Here is a 25937-nt window from a genome sequence, read left to right on the forward strand (position 1 = left end):
AAACGTGACAAGGTGCATGTAACACCTTAATATGGGAAGGGCGTTACTGCTCACAAGAAACAGCCTCACGCCTTATAGAATATAAGATATCTACACTTCCCCTAGTGATCTACAGAAACGCCTTCAGGTTGTCATCTGTTAGTGCTTAATCGCTTCTGTGCACGGTTATCGTCTGCTGCGATTGCTCACGGACAAAGCGAAGGGTCGAAAAATACGACTTTTTCACTTTTGTATTGGGTATCTTGAGTCATGAAACGCAGCATAGTTGATCTCTTCCCAGGCAGCACAATGTACTGGAAGTCGAGTGCATTAGGGGTGGACGGTATGTGTCTTATCAATGTTCTGTAGTTTCATGAATCTGTTCCAAGGCCTTTCATCTACCCGTCCACCCCTATTGCACTCGACTTTCAGTGCATTTTGCTGCTTGGGTTGCTACTTGCCTGATCCATGTAAACTTGCGCCGGTGTCGCCAGTCATGAAATCCGCTCGGTAATGTGATGAAATGGAAGAGCTGACAAGTTTTTGCATTCCACATGGCGTTGATAAACTAGTGCATTAGGTAATTTATTTATCGATATAAACATTTAAAACGCTGAAAGGAGCGATGGGGGCAAGGTACCGCAACTGAAGCGGTGAAGCCACTAATATCATGGTCGTCAAGCAGGTGTTATTGTTGAAAGAAGTAAACAAGCTGCCCTACTCTTGCTCGCTACCAGAAACGTAGAACCAGCTCGTTGAAACTGCGGTACTAGAGTGCATTCAGAAGAAGAATGCTAGCAAAACTGTGAAGGGGCTGAGGTGCTAGGGGTTGGATGGGAAGTAGGACGTCCGCCCAAGTTGGTGAACTCATGTTGTCAATGTCTGACACCACTGTGTCAGAAATTAGCAATCATGAAGTTCGACCGCAAACGCATAAATGTCAGCCATTATTTCTTGTTTCGGCATTACATATGGTATGGGTAACGGCACCACAGCGCTCTGCGAACTCAAGCGTTTCCTGTTTCAAATGCGCTCAACAGAAATTTAGTAATCATGAAGCACATGGTTTGGTGTACGTCTGGTCGTGTTTAAAAGAACTGTGCCACGTGCAACCACAGTGGGAGTGCCTTGATAGCGGTTAGAACGTTCAGGCAAAGGCATTGGTGTTAGGCGAACTTACCGCTCAAGCATCCTGGGCGTTCCAAATAAGGGTATTGTGCGTGTACGACGGAGTAGCAGCACCACCACACACGTAATGACAACTGACGCATATGTAGTGAAGTGACCACCTAAAGAAAGCCAGCGACATCTAGTGATGATTCGCAATAACGCCCTTCATCCTGATAAGAAGGAAGCCAAAGCAGATGACCCGTCGAGATAAGACAGACATTAAATAACCAGCGCCTCTCCCTGATATCCGGGAGCGTCCTATCTGCCTTATCTCACGGTGGTGCAAGTACAACATTTATGTTGTAACGTTGCTGTCACTGGGTCATAATTCCTTCACTTCCGGAGACAACAGTGACTCCCCTATGATGGAGAACGTTCTCGGTCCAAGCCGAAACTGTTGAGGCAGGTCTACAGTTCATGCTGTATCTTTGAGGGAGTGACCAAAGCAATGATTCCACCTCACAAGAGAATTGCAGCTATGTCCAATTCCGGTGCTTACTGCTGGTGTGGCGCGGGCTCATAATCAAGAGTAGATTTACAGGTTAGGTGAGTCAGCTTATATTTGTGTGGCGACATGCTGCCAGGCAGGGCTGAGGGTAATTCCAACCACATGGGGTTCTTTAACGTGCGCCGGAAATGTCGTAAGCTTCTTCAGCTTTGATTGATGGGCTCCGTTCTTACAGACGTACTACAGACTTCTTACAGAAATTCGCAGCCTAGGTTGGTAGTTCGCCTCAGTAACGTAAAATACAGGGCTTGGCTATCAATGGCCTGTCCCCGTGCACTTTGTCCAGAGGGCCGTAGTTGAATCTGAAGCGCTTTCAAGCAACTCACGACTTACTGTAAGCCGCTCGCAGTTCAGCAGTATGCGGTCTATGGACTCTGGCAGTCTACATAGGGGAAAGTTAGGTACATTTTCTGCATGGGCGTGCATGGTAAGCTAGTAAGCCAGTTGCTTCGTTGCCGCGATGATGATGATGATGAGTTGGAGATTTTTTTCCTTTTTTTTCTTTTTTGCGCAAAAGTGTCTGCGGTCGCGAATTCCTACAGTATCTACTAGACTGACTTTACGCCCATTGCGGAGAGCGGTAATACCGGGAGAGTGTTTTCGTAGAGGAAGGTGCTTTGGCATCGCACGCTATTACGAGACTGTTCATAGTTTCACTGTTATACGTGACAAGGGAAATTCTGTTTGTTCTATTCACAGTGCGAAACGAAGTAATGTCGGTTCCGCAAGATGGCAGTGGGGACAATACCTGCTACTGCAGCAACACACCGGACGGCGCTCAGAATCCAATAATATTGACATTAACATTGCCTTGAGTTTGAGGGGAAAACACTGGACGAACACAGGACGAGATGAACAGATAGACTCACGAACCAGCAATGAACCTTTAATACACAAAGGGCAAAGGAGACAGGGTCTGTTCATCTGTGTCTGTCCTGTCCTGTGTTTCCCCCTCAAACTCAAGGCAATGTTAATATCAATTCAACACCAGCTAGCTTGCCTTCTCCTGCTAGGTTCATCAATAACGTTGTGCTGTAATGGTCGATATTTTTGCGTGAGAGATGAACGACGTACTGCATACAAGAGCTCGGCATGAAAAAAGCGCAGGTTGGCCTACGGGCTTACGTCGGCGTATCTACCGTGCTTCACAGTAGCATTTCATGGCCTCCAGATGTAGTTGTTTCAAGACACGCGATGCAGTTTCGTTCTTAGTCTGCGTGTCTAACATTTCGGGATGCCCCTGGTGATGAAATATTCGCGATCGCACTATGCGTAACTGTCCACTTTTTGGCGCACATGAGGGTTTAAACAACGGCTTCTTGGATAGTAGAAGGCCTGCGCACTACGTCGCACAGACAGGCCTGCTGTTACAACTGTTGATGCTGCTGCGACGTCAATGAAAGAGCGAACGAGCGAAAAGCTCGAACCAGCTCGCAAAGCTCACGCAGGCCTCCGTGCGTGACGTAGGGCGCAGGCCTTCTGCTATCTAGGAGGCATTGGTTTAAAGCACGTGTCTAGTATGGTGTGAAATAGAAGCCACAGACGATTGTTATGGATTTAATCGGTTAAAACACTTACAAATGAACCCAGGAGGGGATTTGCTATTGACCGTCGGTTTCTTCGTCAAAGCGAGTATAGCCTGTGCTGGCTCTTTGAACAGCTTCATAGTTGGATTTGGCAGGACGGCTCAATGCCAATGCCTGAAACATAACAGCGCAGTGCTAACTCATTCTACGCATTTCACGTAAAGAATGTTTCATGTTGTGCGTGACAGACATCCTCTGGTACGTAAACCTATCACAGAATGAACCTAGTTTCAAGACAGGTCGCTATGAGTTTCGAACATTTCGAACACTTGTCGGTGGCCAAGAAGCTATATGAATCGTCCTTGGGAGTGGCGAAGAGGCGGATATTAGAGGGACGGCGTAAGTTGTCTGAGGGCGCTGTCTTCCGACGAGGGAGGTTAAACACAAAACACAAAAGATAATCTTCATCCGGGGAAAAATGCACGCACCAATCACGGACCTCGCGTGAAATAATAGCCGTACTCGCTCCCAACGAAATCACCTCTGAAACAGTTTGGATTTGCGTCACCTTGTAGCCAAGAGCTCAAATATAAATTGTTCGTGCTGAAAAACAGAGGTGGGCTTGTGGATTCTGCGCCTTTCAACAAAAGCGATGCAACGGGTCGCAAGAGAATTGTATGTATTACGGCACGATCGACAAAATATAAAAAGAAAAGCCGCTATTCAACGCAAGTTATCTTACTATTCAACGGTTAAACTATTGTTCCACTTTTTTTCACGCAGTGCTACTACAGACTTTCGAGCGTCAGTGCAGGTCATGTTTACATTGAAGTCGTGCAGCTTTGTGTGCGGTAAGTTGGGTACCAATTCCCCCCGTCGAGCGTGCGAGTTTGCAATCGAATATCAAACTGCTATGATCACTCCTTCCTTACTCCGCCCAGTTCGTTATAACACCGTAGCGGAAGGTACTTTGACATCGCACGCCTATTACGAGACAACTGTTCATAGTTTCACTGTTTACCGTTGTATATACCTACCACTGTTTTGCACTGTATTTCATTGTGTATACCATCGGATAAATATAATAAATTTTCTCACTATAATGACAATCGCGTTTGGAGTATCCATCTCATCCTGTGCACTTGCATCGAGCACGGCCGATTCGCGAATGTGCTTTTTAAACCATAAGATAACGCTGTTTCGAGATACAGCGTCGAACGTGAAGGGTACTCTTGTTTTCAACGCTAGTGGCTGAATCGTCATGTATATCACGGCATTGGTAACAGGCATGCCGTAATCGAACGTTTCCAAACGAGGACGGCCATATACTATGAGAGGCTATTACAAGAAGCAACGTGATGAACCTCAGCCAACACCACCTAGAGTAAACAAAGCCTGATCGCTTAAATGACGTGACGCAGTCGTTAAGTACTAGCCAGACTTGTACAAAATACTGAGCAAAAGTATTTAAAATAAGATACTAAATAGTCTACGGAAAAAGTATTTAAAATACAGTACGAAATACTCAAAACTGAAAGTAATTTGAGTAGAGTACTAAATACTCTAAGAAGTATTTAAGATACTATTTAAAGTACTTTAGTATTAGCAGTAAGTGAAACGCATATTCTGAACGTGGCCTTACAAATGAAAGGAATAAACTTCATCAGCCATGCATATCTTTCATTTGCAACGTCTTGGTGTAAAGTAATGTTTGGTGAACTTTGGTGAACCCAAGTAAACTTTGTTGATATGTTCTTACCCAAAACTTCGTAATCCCTCCTGTATGTCGGTTCGGGTCTTTCAACCTCTGGCACGTGTTTATTGATTTGATGACCAAGGAAATAAATGCCGGGATTATCTTGTACCTAATCCCCTGGTGATTCACCTGGCAATATGAATAGGAACGGTTCTCTGACGAAGCTGGCTATTGAGAAACAAGGCCAGGCTTGGGACCAGCCTATTGTACAAGAGGATAAATGAGAGATTCGCGAATTCCCGAAAAAAAGAAAACGAAGAAAAAGGGGGTTAAATTCCAGTGAGCTGAAAATCTCGGCACGGCGGGAAGCGTGCTGGATATGGCTTGACGAGGAAGGAAAGTATTTTGAGTACTGAGTAGCAAATACCGAAAAAAGTATTTTAAATACATTAAAAATACTTGTCGCAAAAAGTATTGAGTAGAGTACCAAAATACCGGAAAAAGTATTTAAAATACTGTATTTTGAGTACGTACTCAAGATACGTACAAGTCTGGACTACTAGCCAATCGTGGCCGTGCCTCGGCCGCCGTAGCCATGGATACAAGCCGCCATCTGCTGGATGGGCGGCCACTTGTAGCTACAGAAAGCGTGTGTTTCTAATCATCTGCGGCGACGGGCAGAAGCAGACAATTTCCTGACTCTTTAGGTCCACATAGCGAAAGAGGAAGATCACGCTTTAGGCAGGCTTTGTTTGTCTAGGTAGCGTTAGGTTGTATTAGATCTGCACTCTTGTCACTTAACTTCCTTGCGCATTTCAATGTTATTCGTAAGCTCAAGGAACCGTGCCTCAATCAACGCACACCCAGGATACCACGCAAGACACTTCGCAGTATGTCCCCTAGTCATCCACTACTGTATGGATCGCACTCCGGAGTTGCTTCATGCACTTCTCCATAGCCTCGAGGAATGATTGCTTTCGCTTACAGTCATCAATTCCGGGAGCACAGCTGTGCTGGCGAGCCAACACGGCATACCGCGCGGCACGGCTGAGCAATCTTCCCCGCAAGAGAGAGCTATCGTTCTCCTGCCAACCCCCATCGCGTTCCTTGCTTCCTACTATGCAAATGATTTTTCCTGACGTATCGTTTGGAGGCAATAAAGCCGATCGAGCCTCTCTCCTCAAAGCGCATTTCTCGCACGTGCTCACGTTTTTCTCCTCGCGATGCTCCGCCTTGCGTAGCAGAAGACACAGAGGACAGGAGACGATGTTGAGAATACCCACGGTACGCATCACCCATGGGAATCCCACCTGTTTGACGAGGTAACCTGCTACAGCGGGTCCTGTAGGAAAAATCATAGTAGAGCGACATCAGATAGCTTAACGGGACATTCAAGTCAGTGTGTGAACTGTTTAGCGAGTTGACTTGTTCTCGATTGTTCGTTTATGTTCCTATTGTTTGGCTTTGCACTCTAAGGAAAAAAAAAAGGGAGTAAGTTCGGAGTAAAAAGAGTAGTAATTGCTTAGTCTTTGTAGGAACTAGATGCATTGCCACAGGCGTTAGTCCCTTACTGGAATGAATACACTGAAGTTTACGCGAACTTTAGGTAATATACATAAGCTCATCGTCAGAATGTACACGAATGATGTCAATGTTGATGTCGATTTTGCTAGCGCATATGGCTTTAGAAATACAACCCTCCGGGATACTTGTTATGCGTGGCGGTGGAAACGGTTCCTCAGTGAAAATTACACGAACTTACCTAAACAATATGCGAGGCTCACAGCTGTTTCAGCAATGGCGAAAACTGTGCCATACGAAGTGGAATGCCTCGAATCCACTAACAGAGCAAGCAGAGGCATCAGGGCAGCGTCGACGATGCCTAAGAGCCAAACACGCATGGGTGGGTGAACTTTGACAATAACAGCAACAGATAAATTAATTATGATGGCTGAGGAAATTCGCCACATGAGGTGCTGCCCACTACCCCAAGGCACAATGGGCAGGAGGAGATGTGTCCTGATGATGAGGTGATGAACGAGGCTGAATACCAGGTCGATAGTCAGCATACTACTTCGACAAGCTTCCACTAGGTTCCCAGATGAATGATGAATGATGAATGATGAATGAATGAATGATGAATGAATAGATTCGTGAACGCTATCGCCCGTATTCAATTGCCATAAAACACACACCATAGTAAAGTAGCAAGTAGGCTTTAAGCAGAACATACAGATTGCCTGATTCGTAATATTCTTCAAATGTCAAAAAAATAATATTTTACATTTTCCACTAAGCCCTCTTGTTGTTGTTGTTGATGATGATGATGATGATAATAATGATTTAGTTTTTATGGCGCACAAGCAAAAGGGTATTCTGTCGCTGTCGGTGCCATTCGCAGAAACGAAGAAGCTTACCACCAGCGCACTAAAATAAAAAGAGAAACACCACGCAACACTCTGTCGTGGTGCAGCACATCGATCCCGCGTGGAGAGGGTGAGATGAGGCGCAGAGAAGAAACTTACGGAGATGTTGTCCCCTATACAATCGAAACTGGCCGGCGACTTGAAACCGCTAACATGAACGCGTCGATGCTTGTATATACATGTCTGCGAGTGGGAAAAGGGGAAAGTAATGGAAAACTAATAGGGAGTTTCAGCAGTGCGGAAGGTCTTTACGATATGTACGGCTCCGAACATATGATAAGCCAATCGGCTCGTTCCTTTCAAGTGGCTGACACCACGTTGATGATCATTTACCTGCTCCCTTTATCGTATCGCTTTCGTAGAGCGCTCCCGATCTGCTAAAACTCCTTATTAGTCCTTAGTCCTAAGTCCTAATTAGTCCTAAAGATTAGTCCTGATTAGTCCTTATTAGACTGAGACTTCGTGTTGTGTCTATCCCTTCGTGTTCCCTAGTCTCGGGGTTTTACATTATGCATCATCTTCCCCAGCTCGCTTGCTTCCTAGCCATTTTTTCACTGTCTTTATTAGTGTGCGTAACGAGACGCAATGTCCATGAGAAATTTCATCAAGGGTCCGGTGGCTCGCCGCCTTAGGTTAGCCAGCTATGCTAAACAGCTTGTTCAGGTAGAATGGACGGTGGTCTAGTCGTTGTGATGTAGCTCGAACGTCACTTCGATACGGATTGTATCGGAAGCAATGAACGAGGACGTGAGCTGTGATTGCCGCTTCGCTGCATGTGCGGTAATTTGGCGAGCTCACCTTCCCAAGCTTCTAGAGCAGGGGCCTCAAACTCTATAATCGCGTCGCGGGCCGCATTGACCTTACAGCACATCGTGGACGGCCACGCAGAAAAGGAATCGCGCCAATTACCATAAACGAACCTGATATATATACCATAAATTTAAAAAGAATATACACAAAAAAGAGGAGCGGTGCAGGTAGTTTTCGTACAGGTGGACGGTGTGTGCAGAATTAATGACTGAAAAACTCCACTTGACACAGCAAGAGAAATAAATAAGCTGCCTTTCAAATCGGGTAATGAAATGTGAAAAACGATCCGAGAAAAAAAAAGTAGCCCTTCACAAACGATTATGACAATGTTCAGGAGCACTGAAATTATCTCGGATTTCCTAGGCGCTCTATTGTTGCCTTTGATTACAGTTTGAAATTGGAAAAAGAAATGGAAAAATCAGCGAGAAATAGCTAGCTGACATTATTGCCAGTGGGTGGCTTCGTGTTTGCTACTTTAATATCACTCCTAAAAATTAAAATGCGATGGCCTTTGTACGTAACTGTTCCGTCTCTGCTTCGTTATTGTGTCCCTATTTGATTTGTGCGAGAATTTAGATGAGCCATCTTAATCCTCGCACTAGTTACGGTGGCAGTTTACCAAAGTGCACGCGAAGACCAGGTTGCTGTGTCCGTAACTTGGTGGGGTTCATGAGCCGCAAGAAGCGCTCGCATGCGAAAATTCTGCCTCACATGGACAGGGCAGCAGTACGCCGAGAAAGGCTAAAAACAATGCCTGAAAATCCGGTTTTATTCCTAATCCTTCGTTGAATTTTTTTGCGGGGGTGTCTTCCGTCTCTTTGGTGGTCGAGGACCCGCGGGCCACGTGCGGCCTACACCCTGTGCCCCTGTGCTACACCCTTAAAATAAGGGTGTACTTTGACTCCTTTTCCTTGCCACATATATCACTGCCTTTTGATAAGAGTACAATTACTCTCAAAAAGGAGTCTCCTCACTGTGTGTGAGAGGGAGTGTGAGAGGGAGAGGGGGAGAGAGAGGAGTAAGAGTATCCTCACTCCCTGAAGGGAGTGAGGATACTCTTTAACTCCCTACTGGAGATTACTCTCCAGCAGGGAGTAAAAGGGTCTGAAGGGAGCGAGGAGACTCCTTTTTGAGAGTACCTGTACTCTCCAAAAGGGAGTGATATATATATATGTGGCAAGGAAAATGAGTTAGAGTACACCTTTTTTTAAGAGCATAGAGGAATGCGCGACCGAAAGGGACATGAAGGACAGCCGGTGTGTCAATGTTTGATTACACGCGGCGTTTGGGTTGAGAGCCGGAAGGATAACGGTGGGTCCGCCAACTCTATCCAAGAGGCTGGACTTGGCACCATCCAATCGCCTTACTTTGCAGGTTCATACACCCATTTCTTCACGAGAAGAATAGGAAACGGTAGTTTGAATAATATAATAATAATTACAATAACGATAATTATAATATTAACAACAACAACAGCAAAAACAATAATATAATAACGGTCGTGTCGCCTTTGTTTCAGGACAGGTTGCTTCAATGGTGTTGTTATAAGAGCAAGCAGGTGGTGTTGGTAAATGCGCACGTTTGCCGAAGTTGGCCTTAAGTTGACGGGCAACCTGTCTTCTCGCGCGAATATGAAGCTGATGATTGTTAATGAGAACGAGCAGGATGAGGAGCCCTTGGGGGGACGGCACCCAAACTCTTGATCTGTCTTCACTTTCATGAGTTGCTACTGCATACGTCTCATTTTTGTCCGCTGTCTCCTATGATCCAGACTCTTTTAATTCCTCGTTGTGCTTCATTCCCAGCCCCATCTGGTAAACGAATATTCCTGAGAGTCGTTTTGTTCGTTCGTGGAAGATGTCTTTTCCTTGCCCTGTCCTATGATCAGCAAGACTTCATGATATGGTCGATTGCTTCTGATTCGTTACATTGTTCGCCTTGGATTATCCGACAGATGTATGACTTGCAGAAGTTGCTTGTGAGCGCAACCCCGTGCTGACCTTATGGGCTATAGCGACTATAGAGGGCCTGTCACACTGACGCGGCACGACAGGATTTTTGTGCGAGCGACAGCCGGAAGTTGAGTGTCCTGTCGTGTCGAACATCACGTCACACCGGCGAGACACGTCAACTCCGGACACGACATCCCTCTGCGACACGTTTAGTCGCGTGTTGTTGACAACTACCCTCGACAGATGCCGTGTCGTGTCGCGCGTCACGCTGCATGAACTCGGCAGTTGGCGGATGTCGTGAAGACCTGAATGCAAGTGGCGGACGCGTATACGCTGCTTTAGCCGCGCCTTCGATTTATGTTGATGTGGACAACAGCGACGACGAGGTTGAGCGGAGAAGAATTTGGTCGCGGTCTTGGCTACTGCGCGGCAAACGTGTCGGTTGCTATACGAGAATCACAGTGGGAACTCGAGGATCGCGGTGAGGATGGGGGTTATGGTAATGGCAGGATCGGCTCGCTGTTGGCGGTGGCGACGAATAAAGTGCATTACGAGGAGCAATGAGGATACATTCTCAATTATCGTCACAGAAATATTGGAGAATACTTAGTGCAAGAAATTAGGTGAGCGTAGAGGATGTCGCCCTCTTTGGATCCGCACCAACTTGCCTCCTTCTTTGTTCTTCGAGGAGTGGATGTCTGCGTGGACGGAGCCACGCCGGCAACAGAAAGTCCTCGGCTTCGACTGCCGTGTACGTTACGCGCCCGGTGAACTTGTTCTGGACATTCCGATGCGTGTTCGGTACTAAATGCAGCCCCGGACGATACACGGACTTTTAGAAACTGACAAAATTTTCCCCTAACGTGCATCATATTTTTACAGGAAATATCAGCATCATGTCTCAAACCCATATTAAGAAGGAGAGAGGGGGAAAAAAAAGCCTTCAAGTTTGGTTAATGAATTCGTTGACCCGCTCCTTTTGTCATGTCCTGTCCCTGCGCAGAAGCTGCCTAATTACTAATATTTCTATCAGCATATTTCATATTTTATTTACCCATACAACCATTATATAAACAAAAGAAAAAGTGCATACATATCGATATCTCTATCGATGCAATATCGATATCTATATCGATGTAAGATCGAATTTCATATGGATGTGAATACCGATATCTTTACCGATAAATATTGATATTCTAAAATTATCGATAACATCGCAGGCATAAAATATCGATAAGAATATTGATATCGTTCCATCCCTACAGCAGTGACGACGAGTCTGAGGGGAAGCAAATGTGGTCGCGACCACGGCTGGTGTACCGCAAGCGTCTCAGTTGTTATCAGAATTTGATGCGCGAGCTTGCACTGGAAGATCGCAACGGATATCGAAGACCGCGAAGAAAAACGCGCGTAAACGGGTTTCTAAAAAAACAAACAAATAGAACGGTGGAGAATGTGCCCGTTTAACGATTTGTGATCACAGATGTTTGAACAGAGTTTAAACATCACACGACATGGTCGTACGACACGTATCATACGACAGTGTTCTGCAGTCCCACTGACGAAACAAGTCTTACGACACTGATTCTCTTGCTGTGTCGCGGAGGCGTCGCGGAGGTGTGATCGTATGTCGGCGACATCCTGAGACAACGACTCGACACGACACGACTGCTTTCGACTTCTTGTGTCGTGTCGCAGGGTGTTGCATGTCGTGTCGCACCAGTGTGACAGGGCCCTAATTCGGCGACATCCTTGGACAACGAGTCCACACGACACGACTGCTTTCGACTTCCTGTGTCGTGTAGCAAGCTGTTGTATGTTGTGTCGCACCAGTGTGACAGACCCCTAACTTCGTGCGCCGTGGGCAACTGCTAGTTCGTATCCGCCGTGTCGTGTCCTACTATAGGATAGTGGTGTGTTTGTATGCCGAAGTGCACGGGCCTCACCTTGGTAGACAACCTGCAGTCCTGCACGATGCGCATTCAGGAGCGGAAGTCATCCCCATATCATCGTCATCATGTATTTCTGTCTCTCTCTCGCGCGCGCGCATTCAGGTATAGCACAGATCATGAGTTCAGCGATCACAGCAGCATTCACACCAACCAGAGTGCAGCACTGAATTGTATTTGCGCTCGCTTGTCCTGGCTCAGCCAATTCCTTGGCTCGCCGTTCAGGAACCCACGAGCCAGCTTCCATCTATTTGACTGAGTCGTTAAAGCTTCGGTGTAGCTTTCGCGACGTATCCTTGGTGTACGACGGACGTCGCTGTTACCGTCATGTTTCTTCGCTAATGATTCAGTGTTCAGGGAATGTTACGAGGTTCTCAGCCGAGGTTTCTCTGCCATTACGCGCATCCAACACATCATTCACTTTGAAGAATGATAACATTCGATTGACGTTTTGTGGTCTTGTAATATTTTGGTGGCTGGACCGGTACATGCATTAGGGCGAGCGTCAGAGTCGAGTAGTGTTTTTATTTTTCATTCTTTCTCTGTTTTCTTTTTTTGTGATACGACGAATCCGTACAAGTTGCTGTTGTCCGGATCGTTGTACTCGGTACTTCGGAAGCAATATTTCACTGACATAAATGAAAACACAACTAGTGTTGTGTGGAACTATGCAAAAAGAAAGAAAAAAAGATTGTTTGAAACCGGCAACGAAGCGTTATTAATGAAAGCTATATAACCATCATCGACTGCAAGGTACAGTGATGTTCATCAGTCACAGCGCTCCACAAAATTGGGAACAGAGACCTGGGAACGTTGTTCAGCGCGTTTTCCGAACGAACCGCAGAAATCGAATAAAGGGAATCATTTTTTGGCACTATCAGTGCGTGAGGCATAGAGCGTTAATCAGACCGCCAGTGCCTCCCTCGAACTACATGTGCGTTGTAAGCGCTTAAAACTTGCAGCCGCAAAGTTTATAGACACAAATATGTACTATCTCTAGGAAGAATCTCTCTATCTATACCTGCGTTGTGGCTCCTTCTAACGTAAGCTTTTGCGAAGCTGAACATGAATTCTCGCACAGGGCTCAGCTTCAAGAAAGCTTGTGACATTTCTATTTCTACAGCAAAAAGTTGCATCGTGTTCGCGTATGAATTTTCATAGTATGAACGTGAAAAGTGTCAACGGATAATAAAGAGATTTAAGAGAAAACTCACCGATACCTAGTCCCAAACCGAAGTGAGGACCGACGAGGTGCAGTACGCTTGTAGCCACGGGAATCTGATGAACATGCATATATCTGATGAACAGTCATATGATCGGGATTCTTGATTAAGAATGAACAAGACACGCACCAGTATCGCAGATGCTCCTACCAGAAGCATCGATGACATGGCCGTGCCCCACCTGTCAATAAACAGAGCGCTTTTACATTCAAACTCAATGCTCTCAAAGAGCGCTTTTCATGGCCGGAAGCGTTATAGGGGTTGCTGGAAACGTGGTGCATCACAGCTTATACCCTTACTTCTTTTGGTTGACCTCCACGTAAGTTGGACGTTATATTATGATGATGCGAACAATAAATTTATTTATTCATCTGATCTGAGCGTACGTTACGTCACTCATTGGTTACGACAAGTGACATCCCCTTCTCAAGGTGTGCGAGGAGGAAACTTCGTGAAAACCGTAGACATGTCGCAAGCAAGAACGGAAGACTACGCACCTGCCATTTCTAACGGCAACTTTTCCAAAAAAGCTGGTACCGATGAGATATCCGAGACTGTCTGGGATGAATACAGTTCCTGCGATAAGTATAAGATATTATCCCACTAGAAACGTCGTGCACGAGCGTAGAAGATAGTAAATGCAATAGAGCAACTGCAGCAGGCGCGCCGTGTGGAGAGTAAAGATCAGAATTCAACAGAGCGCAGTTCTTCTGCGTTTCTTCGAAGACCTTACTGATTTGTTATGTTTATACATTGTATTACTCTGCACTATTAAACTTCATATGATAATATACAATGTTTCTTTTTTTGTTTTGTAATAATTTACAGATATTTTACGAAAGTGCTATGAGAGCAGCGCAGATGCCATTTTCACAGTTATGCGGCCAGGCGCACGTCGTTTCGGAGAGAGTATGAAACTACTACATGATTACTTACCTACGGTTCATTAATTGACTCGAAATTTAATTGACTCCTTCTACGGCATAAGGTTATACCAGAGGTGTTACAAATAAAAAAAGGTTAATTATGGGCTTTCGGGCAAAAGCGAGGTAACAGAATGGGAGACGATCCTCGTTGAGAGCATTTCAATTTTTAAACAAATCTTGAAACGAGCACGTGTTGAAATATCAATCGCCGAATACTGTTCTGCAAACGAGCCGAAGCCAAAACCGGGCACCCCGCAGGAGCTATGGTGGTGGTGTGATTTTTCAGTATTTTGTTCTTCTTTTCCTTTTAGTCGTCTTTTTTTTTCTTTGAATAGCAAGCCGATCTCGGTCTGGCTGACCTTTCCTTTCTTCTTAATAAACATATGATGTTGATGTTGAGTAATGTAATTGAAGGTGATGAGTATGTTATTATATACATATTATACGTTATAAGCAGGAAAAATCAGAAGACGACAAAGAGCGTACAGGAAAACACAAATGGGAGTTTATTAACACATATAGGGATAGGGGTCGACGTTTCGGCAGTCAGCGCTGCCTTCGACGGGACTGGGGTTTGGTGACAAGAACATGCTTTATACCCCGTCGTCCCCTATACCTATCCCTATATGTGTTAATAAACCCCCCTTTGTGTTTTCCTTTAAGCCCTTTGTCGTCTCCTGATTTTTCCTGCTTATTTCATTATCGTGGTCAACCGCCCTCCTAAGCCTTTGAATCATATTATATGTTATATATAAGAGTTAAGTAATGAATTTTAGGTCATTAGTCATACAGCAGTTACATACCCTCTTCGAGAGTATATGTCCGTACGGCCGTATAACCCAACTGCAAAAACGGTGCTTATGCTGCTCTCATAGCTTTTCTTATAAAGTCTGTAAAAAAACACATCCTGTATAACAGCTTATAAGTGCCCAAACGTCGCCGTGCCAGCACTGGACAGCTGTTTGAGTACTTATAACGTACTTACGTTATATACTACTTACGTTTGAATACTCATAAACTCATTCACTGCGTGCAGCCAAAGAGCTTCGGCTTCTTTTCCTTCCTTACATCCTATATAGCACGTGCTTTAATGCCTGCTCATTATAAGGTGTCTTTGCGATGCCGTGACTTTAGCTCGCTAGTGCGTCTACCCACCAGTGTAATCTGTATGCCAATTCAAATCAAATAAGACTCGATATCATTTTACTTTGAAATAATGGCAGTGAATGCAGGAACCTCATTTGCGGGCTCGTTGGTTTGTAGGACAAGTATGTACCGACGCCATGAGACCACACAGCAGAAATACTGGTACACACAGAATGTGCTGTGTGTAACAATACGGCTCACTGCCAGTGGGATTACCGCAACGCACAGCGAATCCCAATTCGTTTTGCCGGAGAGAATAAAACGCAAACAGTGGGGCAGAGAGAATAAGTACTCCCTGGAGGGGTCACTCGGTAGCAATTTACCGACTCTGTCTCTCTTCTGGGCATTCATGGTTTCCTTCGTTCCAATGGGAGTTCAATTTAGCTCGCTGGCACTTTCAATGTAGCCCTGGTTTTTCTGTACTTTACTAGCAGCTGTACTGTTGCAGTTAGGAATATGTGGATGTCCAACATGTCACGGGGAGTGCTGCACGTACTGAGATACAAGAGCGTAAATAAGCGAGCGCATGGAGCGTTGTCTGTGTAGGGCGTGCTCTGAAACCTGTTCTGATTTCGCAAGATGTAACTGGTATTGCGAGCTATGTAATGAGAGCTATTTACTATTAAATCAATTATATTGAACTCTGCTTGAACACTTCTTTGAACACTTCTTGAACACTTCTTTGAACACTTCTTGAACACTTCTTGAACACGTTGGTACAGTCCTGTCAACCTTAACAATAACACCGGAAAAAATATGGTCTCGTTCCCGAGCGCGATTACGGCAACCTTTGGGGACATGAGGAAATCTAAGTTGAACAAAATTATTCTGCTTGTTTAACGGAAGGATTTTGTTCATTTAACGTTCCAGCAGTGGCCCCAGGGTGGCTGTTATCGCGCTCGGAAACGAGACCGAATTTCTTCCAGTGTTATTGTTAAGGTTGACGGGAGCTGTACATTCCAAGCCCAGTGTCGCTTGTTTACTTATGTGCGTATTTTTTTTTTCTGACTGATGCAAAGTGTTTAAAGAAAGAAAGCGTAAATTAATTTAGCGTACACTAGAAACATTGTAGACTGTAATAATAAATTTGTTTTAAGAGGAACATGATTGCTTATAGCTGAGACCTTGGAATTGCTTAATCCTTTCACTTCCTTTGATTACACGCGTCTCACTTATAGAACTCAGGCTGATTAAACAAAATCGAGTCATTTACTTTGTAACACTTTCGGCGTGGGCATGCAGAAAACAAGGTTCAACCGACTACGTTGAGCCGTGTTTCCCGTGTGCCCACGCTCGCGCAATGAACCTGTTTCATAATGGACCTTTTTCACATACGCGCCGTATCCTAGCGGTTCTCCAGCGAACCACGCTAGGCGTGCGCACGACCTACTAGATTATAACGACCATGTCACAATCAGCAAACCCTATGAGGTGAATGTCCGCACGATCCGCCAGGGGCGCTACTGACGCGCCCTGGCAGACTGGCGCACGATTGGACGATGGAAATTTGAATTCTGAACTCGCAGAAGCGTATGTACGACAACCGTAGCAGACGACAGCGATAGCTCCTATGAAAACGCGTAGAATGATGATAATAATCAACCTCAGAATTAAACATCTGTGGAAGTCCACAGCTTGTACAGAAATACTAAGGTAAGCTGAAGTACAAAGTATTGTAGAAGTTGAGGAAGAAATAACAAGGACGATCAGAAGCGCCACCGCTGCCTTTCAAAAATGCGGCGCATGGGAGGGGTACGCCTGACATGGTCGTTATAATCTAGTAGGTCGTGGGCGTGCGTCAAAACAAATCCACGTGGGTAGCACAAAGGACCAAAACCGGTCCGGAGTGGTACCGACGAGCTCTCCCCGTTCGTGCAGTCTTCCCACTGGTCCCCACGTCTGTCGTCCCCATGCTGCGCCATCTAGTGAAGATGGAGATAACCCTCTCCCGCGCCTCAAGGTCATGCGCATGCGCATAGGCCATTGTGAAAAAAAAGTCTATTGCCTATGTGCACACGTGTAGCGCCTGTGGCCTTAAATGCGGCACGGAATATTCTCTCTACGCTGGACAGATAGCGTTTTACACACCAGATTATAAACTCCGAGTACGACGCGTGCGCATGAGACATGGCACTGCGACAGCCCTACTAGCGCAACTCCACGACCGCTTTTGTAATTGGGTGACATACATATCGGTTTGTTTAGCTGCGCAACCATGGTTCATCCAAGAGCCACCAGGCTGCGACATCATTAGCAAAGAGCTCCATTATTAGTATGGAACTTCACCACCAGGAGGCCTGGATATAATCCTTCCCTTTCCGGAAACAGTCGGCCGCTGACATTTCTGGAATACGACGTGCAATTTCTCTACCTTCGCGCACGCACAGGCTTAGCCATCGCTCTGGGGAACAATACGGTCCACAAGGACGAAAGCTACAGAATTAGCAGTAACTTACGCGCTGGTATAATTACTCACCTAACTCCCATCTGGAAGGGGAAATGGCATCCATTAACCAAATGGGCAAGCAGGGTTCCAGAATTGCCATGGCGGAAGTGGTTAGGCAAATGGCACCTTCCGAAAAATAAGGTCGAGCCGCAGGAAAAACATGATTAGTTTCTCGACTGCACCATGCGTCAACGGAACAATACGGAAATTGCGCGCGACGCTGCCGAAGTGTGCGTGCCAGTGGAAGCCAAAAGAGATCAAGACAGTGGCAGACAAGTGTAATAGGAGGGTCGGTACGAAGCCGAAGAACGATATTTCACAACTTTGAAGATGGAAGAACAATGAATAATCAACACCATTTAGTCGACGTCTTTCGAATGCATTATGCCTCCCCTTTAGGGGGAGAAAAATGCAGTAACTGCATGTAGAAAATTGTCTTGTAAGGATGACATGAAACACACCGGGAATAAATCTTGCTTTACAGCCCTCCTGATAAGGACCCTCAAACTGTAGGACCAACTAACTGAACAAACGTTAAGTATGTATGTATGTATGTATGTATGTATGTATGTATGTAGTTAGAGGTTTTCTGGCGCAAGGGCTACTTGGGCCAAAAAAGTGATCACTTTCTTAATGCGATGGCCTGCCTGGACCAAAACTCTTGTTTGGTCCGCTTCGCAATAATAATTTATCTGCATGACGTCATCCTTACTTCGCTCTTTCTTCTGAGATAGCACAAGACCGTCAATCCAGATGACATTTAGTGAGAAGCTTGCATTTTAACGTCATGTTTCCCACTAGCTGACAAGCTGACACGTTAAAATTACAGAGCTCATAACCCCCAGTTGGTGGTGATAACCACAGGCGGTGTGGTAATTCACGTTCAGCTCTGTTCTTTGTAGGGGTCTGTGTGTCTTCCTTACGTGTTCGTCCGTGTTGTATGCTCCGGAATCGCCCGTCGTGTATACCAACTATAGAGTCTATCGCCATACCCGTTGCTAACGCAGTGCAAAAATAATCACGAAAAGTAACCCCGAGACAGATGAACGTACAGGTAACCACCGAGAATTTGTTGCGGTTGTCTGTGTGTTCCTCTGTCCCGGGGTTACTTTGCGTCATGTTGCACCATCCACAAGTCTTATCCACGTGCAAAACTAATGTTTCAAGTTAAAAGGTTAACAGATACTCTAGTCACATAATTAACATACGACAGATACGGCACTATTAATATGCTCTGCTCACCAGCTATGGTCAGGACGTAGGTATCCCGCAGCAAGGTGATGACTGAAACTGCACCAGGGCAACTCTGCAAGAGAAGAAGAAAACAGCGGTGGCCATGCTCCAGAATGCGTTATCCACGGGGAACACTGTACATTCCAACATACAACATATATATGTTGTTGTTGTACATTCCGACCGTTTTTTGAATGTTGTGAATGCAGAACTCAATATGCAAGTGTAAGCCAAGTGTAAGTGTAAGTGTAAGTGTGTTCCTTTCCTTAGGTGATCTGGGGTAGCCGGCCCTCGTGATGAGGGCTACAATCCCCATTTTTTTCTTTCAATCATCATCATCATCATCAAGTGTAAGCCTACCCAATATGGTACAAAAAACGCCGCCTAAATTTCGCATCGTGCAGCATGTTCTATATTGATAACATAGTAATGTGCCTATGTTCAGTTCAAATAAAGCCTTCACAGTTGTCTCGTGACGTAAAGCCACGAGTTATTATTATTATTATTAAATAAAGCCTTCAGAGAGTTGAGTTGAGTTGATAAGAAACGAAAAAAATGGAGAAATAGGCACTCATTACGAGAGCCGGCTACTCCAGATCCGGCTCCCTTCAGAGAGTTCAGATTCAAAAGATATCTTTCTTCACATATGTATGGATACCCTCGCACTGGGAGGCACCAACTAAAATGCACCAACACGTGCATATTACAAACGACATTTCTTTAACCAGCGAAAATACGCATAGACTCGAGTCCTGAAGAAAAATGATTCAACAGTTATCAGCTCAGTGGGCAAGTTAATCGCACACGCTTAAGATGGCAAGAAACTGGCAGTTGATGTGGCTGCACTCAATGCAGCAATAGTCTGAATGAAAGTTTAATTTGATTGATTTGATTGTAAGTTGAATGGCGCAGCGACAACTGCTGAATGAAGGTGACATAGCGTCAACTACGTGTGTATTGTGTTAGTTACAAGCAAAGTGTAACCTGACTTGTGTACTTAGATAATTATGTTAAATAAAACAGAAGGTCACGTTCGATCACACTCACCATCTCCTCATCTCTCGGCCACGCTATAATTCCAGACAATACTGCAAAAAAACCAGTGCACTTTTTGTACTATAGAGGATTCATGCACAGGTGCTAATGCGCAACGGATTAATTACAAAGGTAATGCGACCTGATACCTACTACACAGAAGAAATGTAACGATTGTCAAAATCGTGAACGGAGTTGCTTTGCCCATGAAATCGTAGAGTATTCCACCGAAGGGATACCCCGCTGTAATAGGAAGTTTGTAACGCGGTAAGCTGCAGAACGACAACCGTCAAGTCCATCTCACCCAGTACACCAACTGCCGCGCCACCTAGGGTGAACCCGATAACCTTGCTCCGCTTCGCGTCATCGGGATAACGACTGGCTACAGCTCCTAAGCCTGCGCTTGGAACACACGTGCATGGTAACTCATAGAAAATCTGTTGTTTTAAACATCGTAAAATGTTCGAGAAAAACATGTTCCAGGAACACGCGCGTTCACCAATATTTCGTTACGCAAACGTTACGCAATCGTTACGCAATCGTAACGTTACGTTCGTCCCACTCCTGGAGAACGTCAAATGCACGCCTACAAAAACACAATGAGTGGGCGAAACGTTAAGGAAGATGAGCGCACCTTTTGGTGAACCGTTTAATAAGTCAACAATGCAAAGACGCAGCGTGCAGAAGTTGATTATGCAATAGAAGCCTCGTGTAACTATGAGGCCGTTGTTCAGCTGTGATAACAATCTGACAATGTCAATAAAACTTTTCTGAATAATATTATATATACATGAAATTATTAGAGCTGTTCATTGGATATGTATTTACGCGCTACATAGAAGTATAGGACACAGAGAGGGACAATAATATGCATATGAGAGTGAAAGAACGTACGTTAAACAAAACAAGGATACTGAGGACATAGGCTGTACACCAAAAAGATCGCATCTGTTATACACTGATGAAATCTATGCACGTTGCATCACACTTTAGCAGCTGTATAGCCCAGTTTTGCTCAACCTGAATTAACCTGAGGCGACTATAACTTTAAAAGATGTATCTACGTGCATCGAGTTTTTCTAATGATACACAGGGCACGTGCTGGGCCCACTTTTCACAGTGTAGGCGGCACGTTAACATAAAGCACACAAAAACACACACACACGAGATCAACTGGGCACTGAACCATGCAGATTGAGCACAGTGCAAATGGCGCCAAGCACTTACCAGCAATGGTAACACACGAGGAACCTACTCCTTGAATAGCCCTCGCAGCGAACAACAGAACAAACGTCTCTCCCGTCGCAAAAACTAGACGAGAAAAGAGATAAACAAACAAACAACTTGCCCTTGCCATGGCCTTAGCCATCAACTCGAAAGAGGTTCACTACTCGAGCGACTTACGGAATGATGAGGCTAGTATCACGATGTTTCCCACGAGAAGCAGGCTTTTATAACCGACCCTAGACGAAAGACAAGCAAGCGTTACGACCACACAGGCTTTCCCTTCCGTGGAAGAGGTTCGACATCAAGTTCGTAAAAGTTAGAGCACGGAATGGCACGATGCGCTAGTAAAATACGGCGCAGGTATCAGCTTTATTCACCTGTTTGTGCAACTACCAACCAATGAATTAGAGAGGAGCTGCACGAAAGCCTTGGAGGCGAGCATGATGCCCACTTTGCCGTTTTCGTTCGTCACGGGTGATGGAAAGTTGTACGTGGAATTAGAACGTAAGAAAGTACCGTCCGTGGACGTAGGGTCATCGTGATGCTCCAGACGGTACAAATAGTCGGGGATGATGGGAACTGTCGTAGGGGAAGAGAAAATTCGGATTATTATTGATCTATGTTTTATCCGAAACAATACGAGCGTCAAGCTTCTCAAAACATTTCAGACATTAAAACATTTTCATTCGAGATTTTACGTGGCGTCACTGTTGCATGTATACTTGGGATTGACCCGAGAGCATGTTTGTCTGGCTTTTGGAAAGTGGATTTGTTTCATTTGTAAACATTTTGACTTAATTAATTAATTAATTAAATAGTGAAGTTTAACTGTCGTAGGTAATTTACGTTCACACATGAGTGGAATGACGTCTTGCAGTGTTTTTTTTTTTTTTCATAACCAGCGCTGCAAAACGAACTCCTGAATATTGTTGTAATAGGAAAATTTATTAACGGTAACAACAACACACACAGCCGAACACCCGAAGCACAACATACAACAAACAGTTACAAGTATAGAGACAATATTATGCACATTCGCTTCACAAAAAATTTACACACAACAACTTTAGTCAACTTCCCGTGAGGCAGTGACAATAATTACAATATGTACAAGTTATATCTACAGTCTATGTACACTCATTCCGGTGAGTATTTACATACGAAAGAAAGATGAAGAAACATGACAATGGTGGCAGTGCGACAAATGAAATTCATGGAGGGAAGCCAATGATGCCTGAATATTTGCAACAATCGTGTGTACACGTGAGCTTGTAGCTGTTGTATATGTTTAGCACCTGTCCGAAGCCTAACAAATTCCGCACTATTTACGTAATTTCGAAGTGTATCATGTGTCGTGATATTCGATTACTATACTAATGATGATGATGATTGGGGGTTTAATGGCGCATTGACAACAACGATTACTATACTAGTTAACGATAAAAAGGATAGAAAGCAAGCGAGCTGGTGCCATAACGAAAACCCGAGGCAAGGCGAAAAAAAAAAGGGGGGGGATATATTTATTAGACGAAAGGGAAAAAAACGGGGGAAAGGTAATAAAAAAGGGTTGTGCATTAAAACCTCAGCTGTGTTTGAGTCTTTCCTCCTTTTCCTCTAGTCACGGGTTTTTTGTTATGGATACTAGTTAATCTGCCTTATCGCAGGCGATGCGATACTTTGCGTGTAAAGTCATTGTGACACGAAAGTCAGTTAACTGCATTAAAGAAAGACGACTCTTCAGAAGACAACTCTACACTGAGTATCAGAAAAGGAAAGAAAAGCGACGTACTAACCAACAGCCGTGAGTAAAACGTTGTCGAGCAAGAGAGACAAGTACACAGAAGCTACCAGCCATCCTGAGCAGTGCTGAATCGTGGAAATCAGTTCTCGAATTCGCTCCGTCACCCAAACTACAAGAGAAGCAAGAAGTGTGCGCTCTCGTTAAGTGAAGGCAACTTCAAAATTTATAATCATCGTTAAATTTAAATGCAAAATGCATCGCAGACCTTGGGAGCAGAAACCTCTGACGAACAGCAAAGTTCAGTTTCTCGTCGCCTGGTTTCGTTTCGTTTCATTATGACTGACGCGGTACCAGAGGTGTTGAGTAATGCATTACTTTGTAATGCATTACCGGTAATGCATTACTTTTGAGTAATGAGTAATGGTAATGAACTACATTTTGCCAGCAAGTAATGAGTAATGGTAATGCATTACATTTCGACTGAGTAATGCAGGGTGGCATTACTCATTACTCTTGTCGAATGTTCATTGCGCCACGTGAAGATTGGAACCCACCCAGGTTTTCTTCAATCCGCCTTTAACAATGAGCACAGGGCAACAAGGAAAGAGAAAGGCGCAGCCTGGGGAATTCTGCAAGGGTTCAACAGTCGGCGTGTGTGTCGCAAGTGTCTACATGATGATATCACCGATTTTCTCCTGTGTGCATTTGGAGTAAAGGATAACCAGTGAAATAGAAACATAGCCTCTATGAAGGTAACACGTAACAATTGCTCTAGTGATTCACTGTTTTGGTATGGTACCGTGTTAGTTTCTCTTGTGCTGTCAGAGGTAGTTTTTCTGCCAGGACAGAACTGTAGGCTGGGCTTCATCCGCCGGCTCCATAATGCTAGAAAAGGCGCAATAAATCTTATCTATAGTTTTTGTCTATCAGACTCGCTTCTGCGGGGACTTAGTGGCACCAATTTGGGGATACTCAGGTGGCTATTGCATATGACAAAAAAAGCAAGGAAAAAACTTATGCATAGCATCTTTGAGGCTTATGTCCTAAGACGTAAATGTAATGCCAGAGTAATGCCATTACTTCGTTAAAGTAATGACATTACTAATGCATTACTAATATCCAAAAAGTAATGAGTAATGTAATGCATTAGTTTTTTATGCAAGTAATGAGTAATGGTAATGCATTACAAAATAAAAGTAATTTCCCCACCTCTGCGCGGTACACAGCAACCATGCACATCTGTGCGTTGTGCGGGAGCGCCATCTAGCATAATACGGTAATGAGCTCTACTTCGATTCACGCTAGCGGGCTCTGCTTTTCCAAAGACTAAAAATGCTTTTACCTGTGCCTTTAATCTACGGCGGTTACAAGTTTTCAAACTTTTGAAGCATGTACGTGCATTAAAGAGTGGGATTGAGGCGAAGTAAATAGCAGGCGGTACTCGAAACTCAATCGACATGTCAGAGATCTCAAAGCACTTCAACGTATGCAGTCTTGATCTCGACAGAATGCGACCTTTCACGCACGACTGCGTGGGTTCGCAAAGAAACGAAAACGGACAGGCTGTATCATCACATAAAAGCGTCCCAGAGGGACGATGTCCTGTTACGGGGAAATTTATTAAACATCGCGAGCACACATTGTACGACACTGTTTACACTATTTAAAATGTCCTTGAAGCAATGTCCTCTTCTTTTATACCCACCTCACGACATGATATCGCAAGAAAATAGAGCTTAGATCATTTGTTTATCATGCACTGCCGGGCACACTATAAGTACGAGTAAGGAAAGAGCGGAAGTTGAAGCGGTGAATTCCCCAGGGTGAAACCAAGGGATGATCGCAACAACATCGAGTGGAATGGAGATGAAAAACATGTACATTAGAGCTTGGCAGAGCTTGGCAGAGCATGTCTGTAGTGTATAAAAATGATACATGCATACTAAGTCTGTCTCGATGCGTTCGCATTGCTGGCATTAATGAGCATTAGTATCATTCCAGTTCAGCCGCGCCTGCTCTACGAATATGCGTGTCGATACACAGTATGTGAGCATGGAAGAACGGGAAAACATCTCGTTCTAGAATCGCTAGAAGAAGAAGAAGCAAAAGAGTAATTCTGAACCATAGCGGAAACACATGAGCATTGAAGTGCCAATCACTTTTTCTTTTCCTTTCTTACAATGTGAATGAGAGTGAATGTGAATGAAATCCATCGTGCAGATGACGGTCAAGGCGTTGCTGATACCGCTCTACAAGGTACGCGAATTCGCAAAGAAGCGTGACGTGGATCGGATGTCTTCCCTCGATGCTTTTTAATCGACTTTCTTATCTCACACTGAACTCCGATGTGCACGAACGCGCATTATGTTTAGCTTAGGGCGAAACGTACGGCACAAATCGCAAACTTTCTAGTAACAACGAGGCCTTGAGATAACTACGATCATGAGCTACGCCACAGTCATCGGTCCCTGGATCAGTTTTGCGCATATGAAGGTTCTTTAATGTTAAAAGCGTGCGCCATAAAAAATCAGCGCACGGAACACCAACTTTAATGTCCTTCCCGTTGAACGGCGTGGCTAAGTAACCTGTACCAAGTCTCTGCTGGCATCTCCGGTCGTTTTCTAATACGCGATCGTGGGATCAGCAAGCGGGTACGGCCCCAATAATGGCTAGCTTTGCAGAATTAGCACGAACCCACGACCACGTATTGACGAAGCACCTCGTTTTGTTAAGAAATAGATAGCATTCATCATTACCAAGTCAAAATCTCGGTAGCAACCAGTTGTAGTGGAGTTAGGATAAGCAGTTGTACTCACCGCGCATCATGTAGTCGTAATGCTCAGCCCAATCCTTGGGGTGAATGTAGCTTCCAGCGTTGGGAGAAATGCAAGGAGCATAGCGTTACATAAAGTCTCAGAGACGGGATTACGCTTCCACTAATCTG

General features: G+C 44.7%; 1 protein-coding gene across 1 annotated transcript; it reads right to left on the bottom strand.

The window, feature by feature from the left end:
- Nucleotides 1–3206: 3206 nt before the first annotated feature.
- LOC135396913 (synaptic vesicular amine transporter-like) lies at nucleotides 3207–25937 on the bottom strand. The gene is made up of 16 exons (XM_064628148.1): nucleotides 25810–25937; nucleotides 23046–23162; nucleotides 21630–21831; nucleotides 21430–21488; nucleotides 21253–21336; nucleotides 20330–20422; nucleotides 20179–20268; nucleotides 20038–20078; nucleotides 19000–19063; nucleotides 17788–17883; nucleotides 13737–13815; nucleotides 13369–13420; nucleotides 13231–13294; nucleotides 6642–6761; nucleotides 6088–6221; nucleotides 3207–3357 (listed from the first exon to the last, which is right to left on the bottom strand). The coding sequence occupies exons 1-16, from the start codon at nucleotides 25817–25819 to the stop codon at nucleotides 3259–3261; spliced, it is 1404 nt and encodes a 467-aa protein (XP_064484218.1). The 5' UTR covers nucleotides 25820–25937; the 3' UTR covers nucleotides 3207–3258.

Source organism: Ornithodoros turicata, chromosome 1 (genome assembly GCF_037126465.1).
Source record: "Ornithodoros turicata isolate Travis chromosome 1, ASM3712646v1, whole genome shotgun sequence".
NCBI classification, from domain to species: domain Eukaryota; kingdom Metazoa; phylum Arthropoda; class Arachnida; order Ixodida; family Argasidae; genus Ornithodoros; species Ornithodoros turicata.

What these genes read in the sequence shown, in the direction of transcription:
- LOC135396913 (XM_064628148.1), bottom strand. An exon ending in CCCTTCCAGATGGGAGTTAG is followed by an intron (nt 13,816 to 17,787) that starts GTGAGTAATTAT and finishes TACTTATCGCAG; the next exon opens with GAACTGTATTCATCCCAGAC. An exon ending in GAGCCTCGCATATTGTTTAG is followed by an intron (nt 6,222 to 6,641) that starts GTAAGTTCGTGT and finishes TTTTTCCTACAG; the next exon opens with GACCCGCTGTAGCAGGTTAC.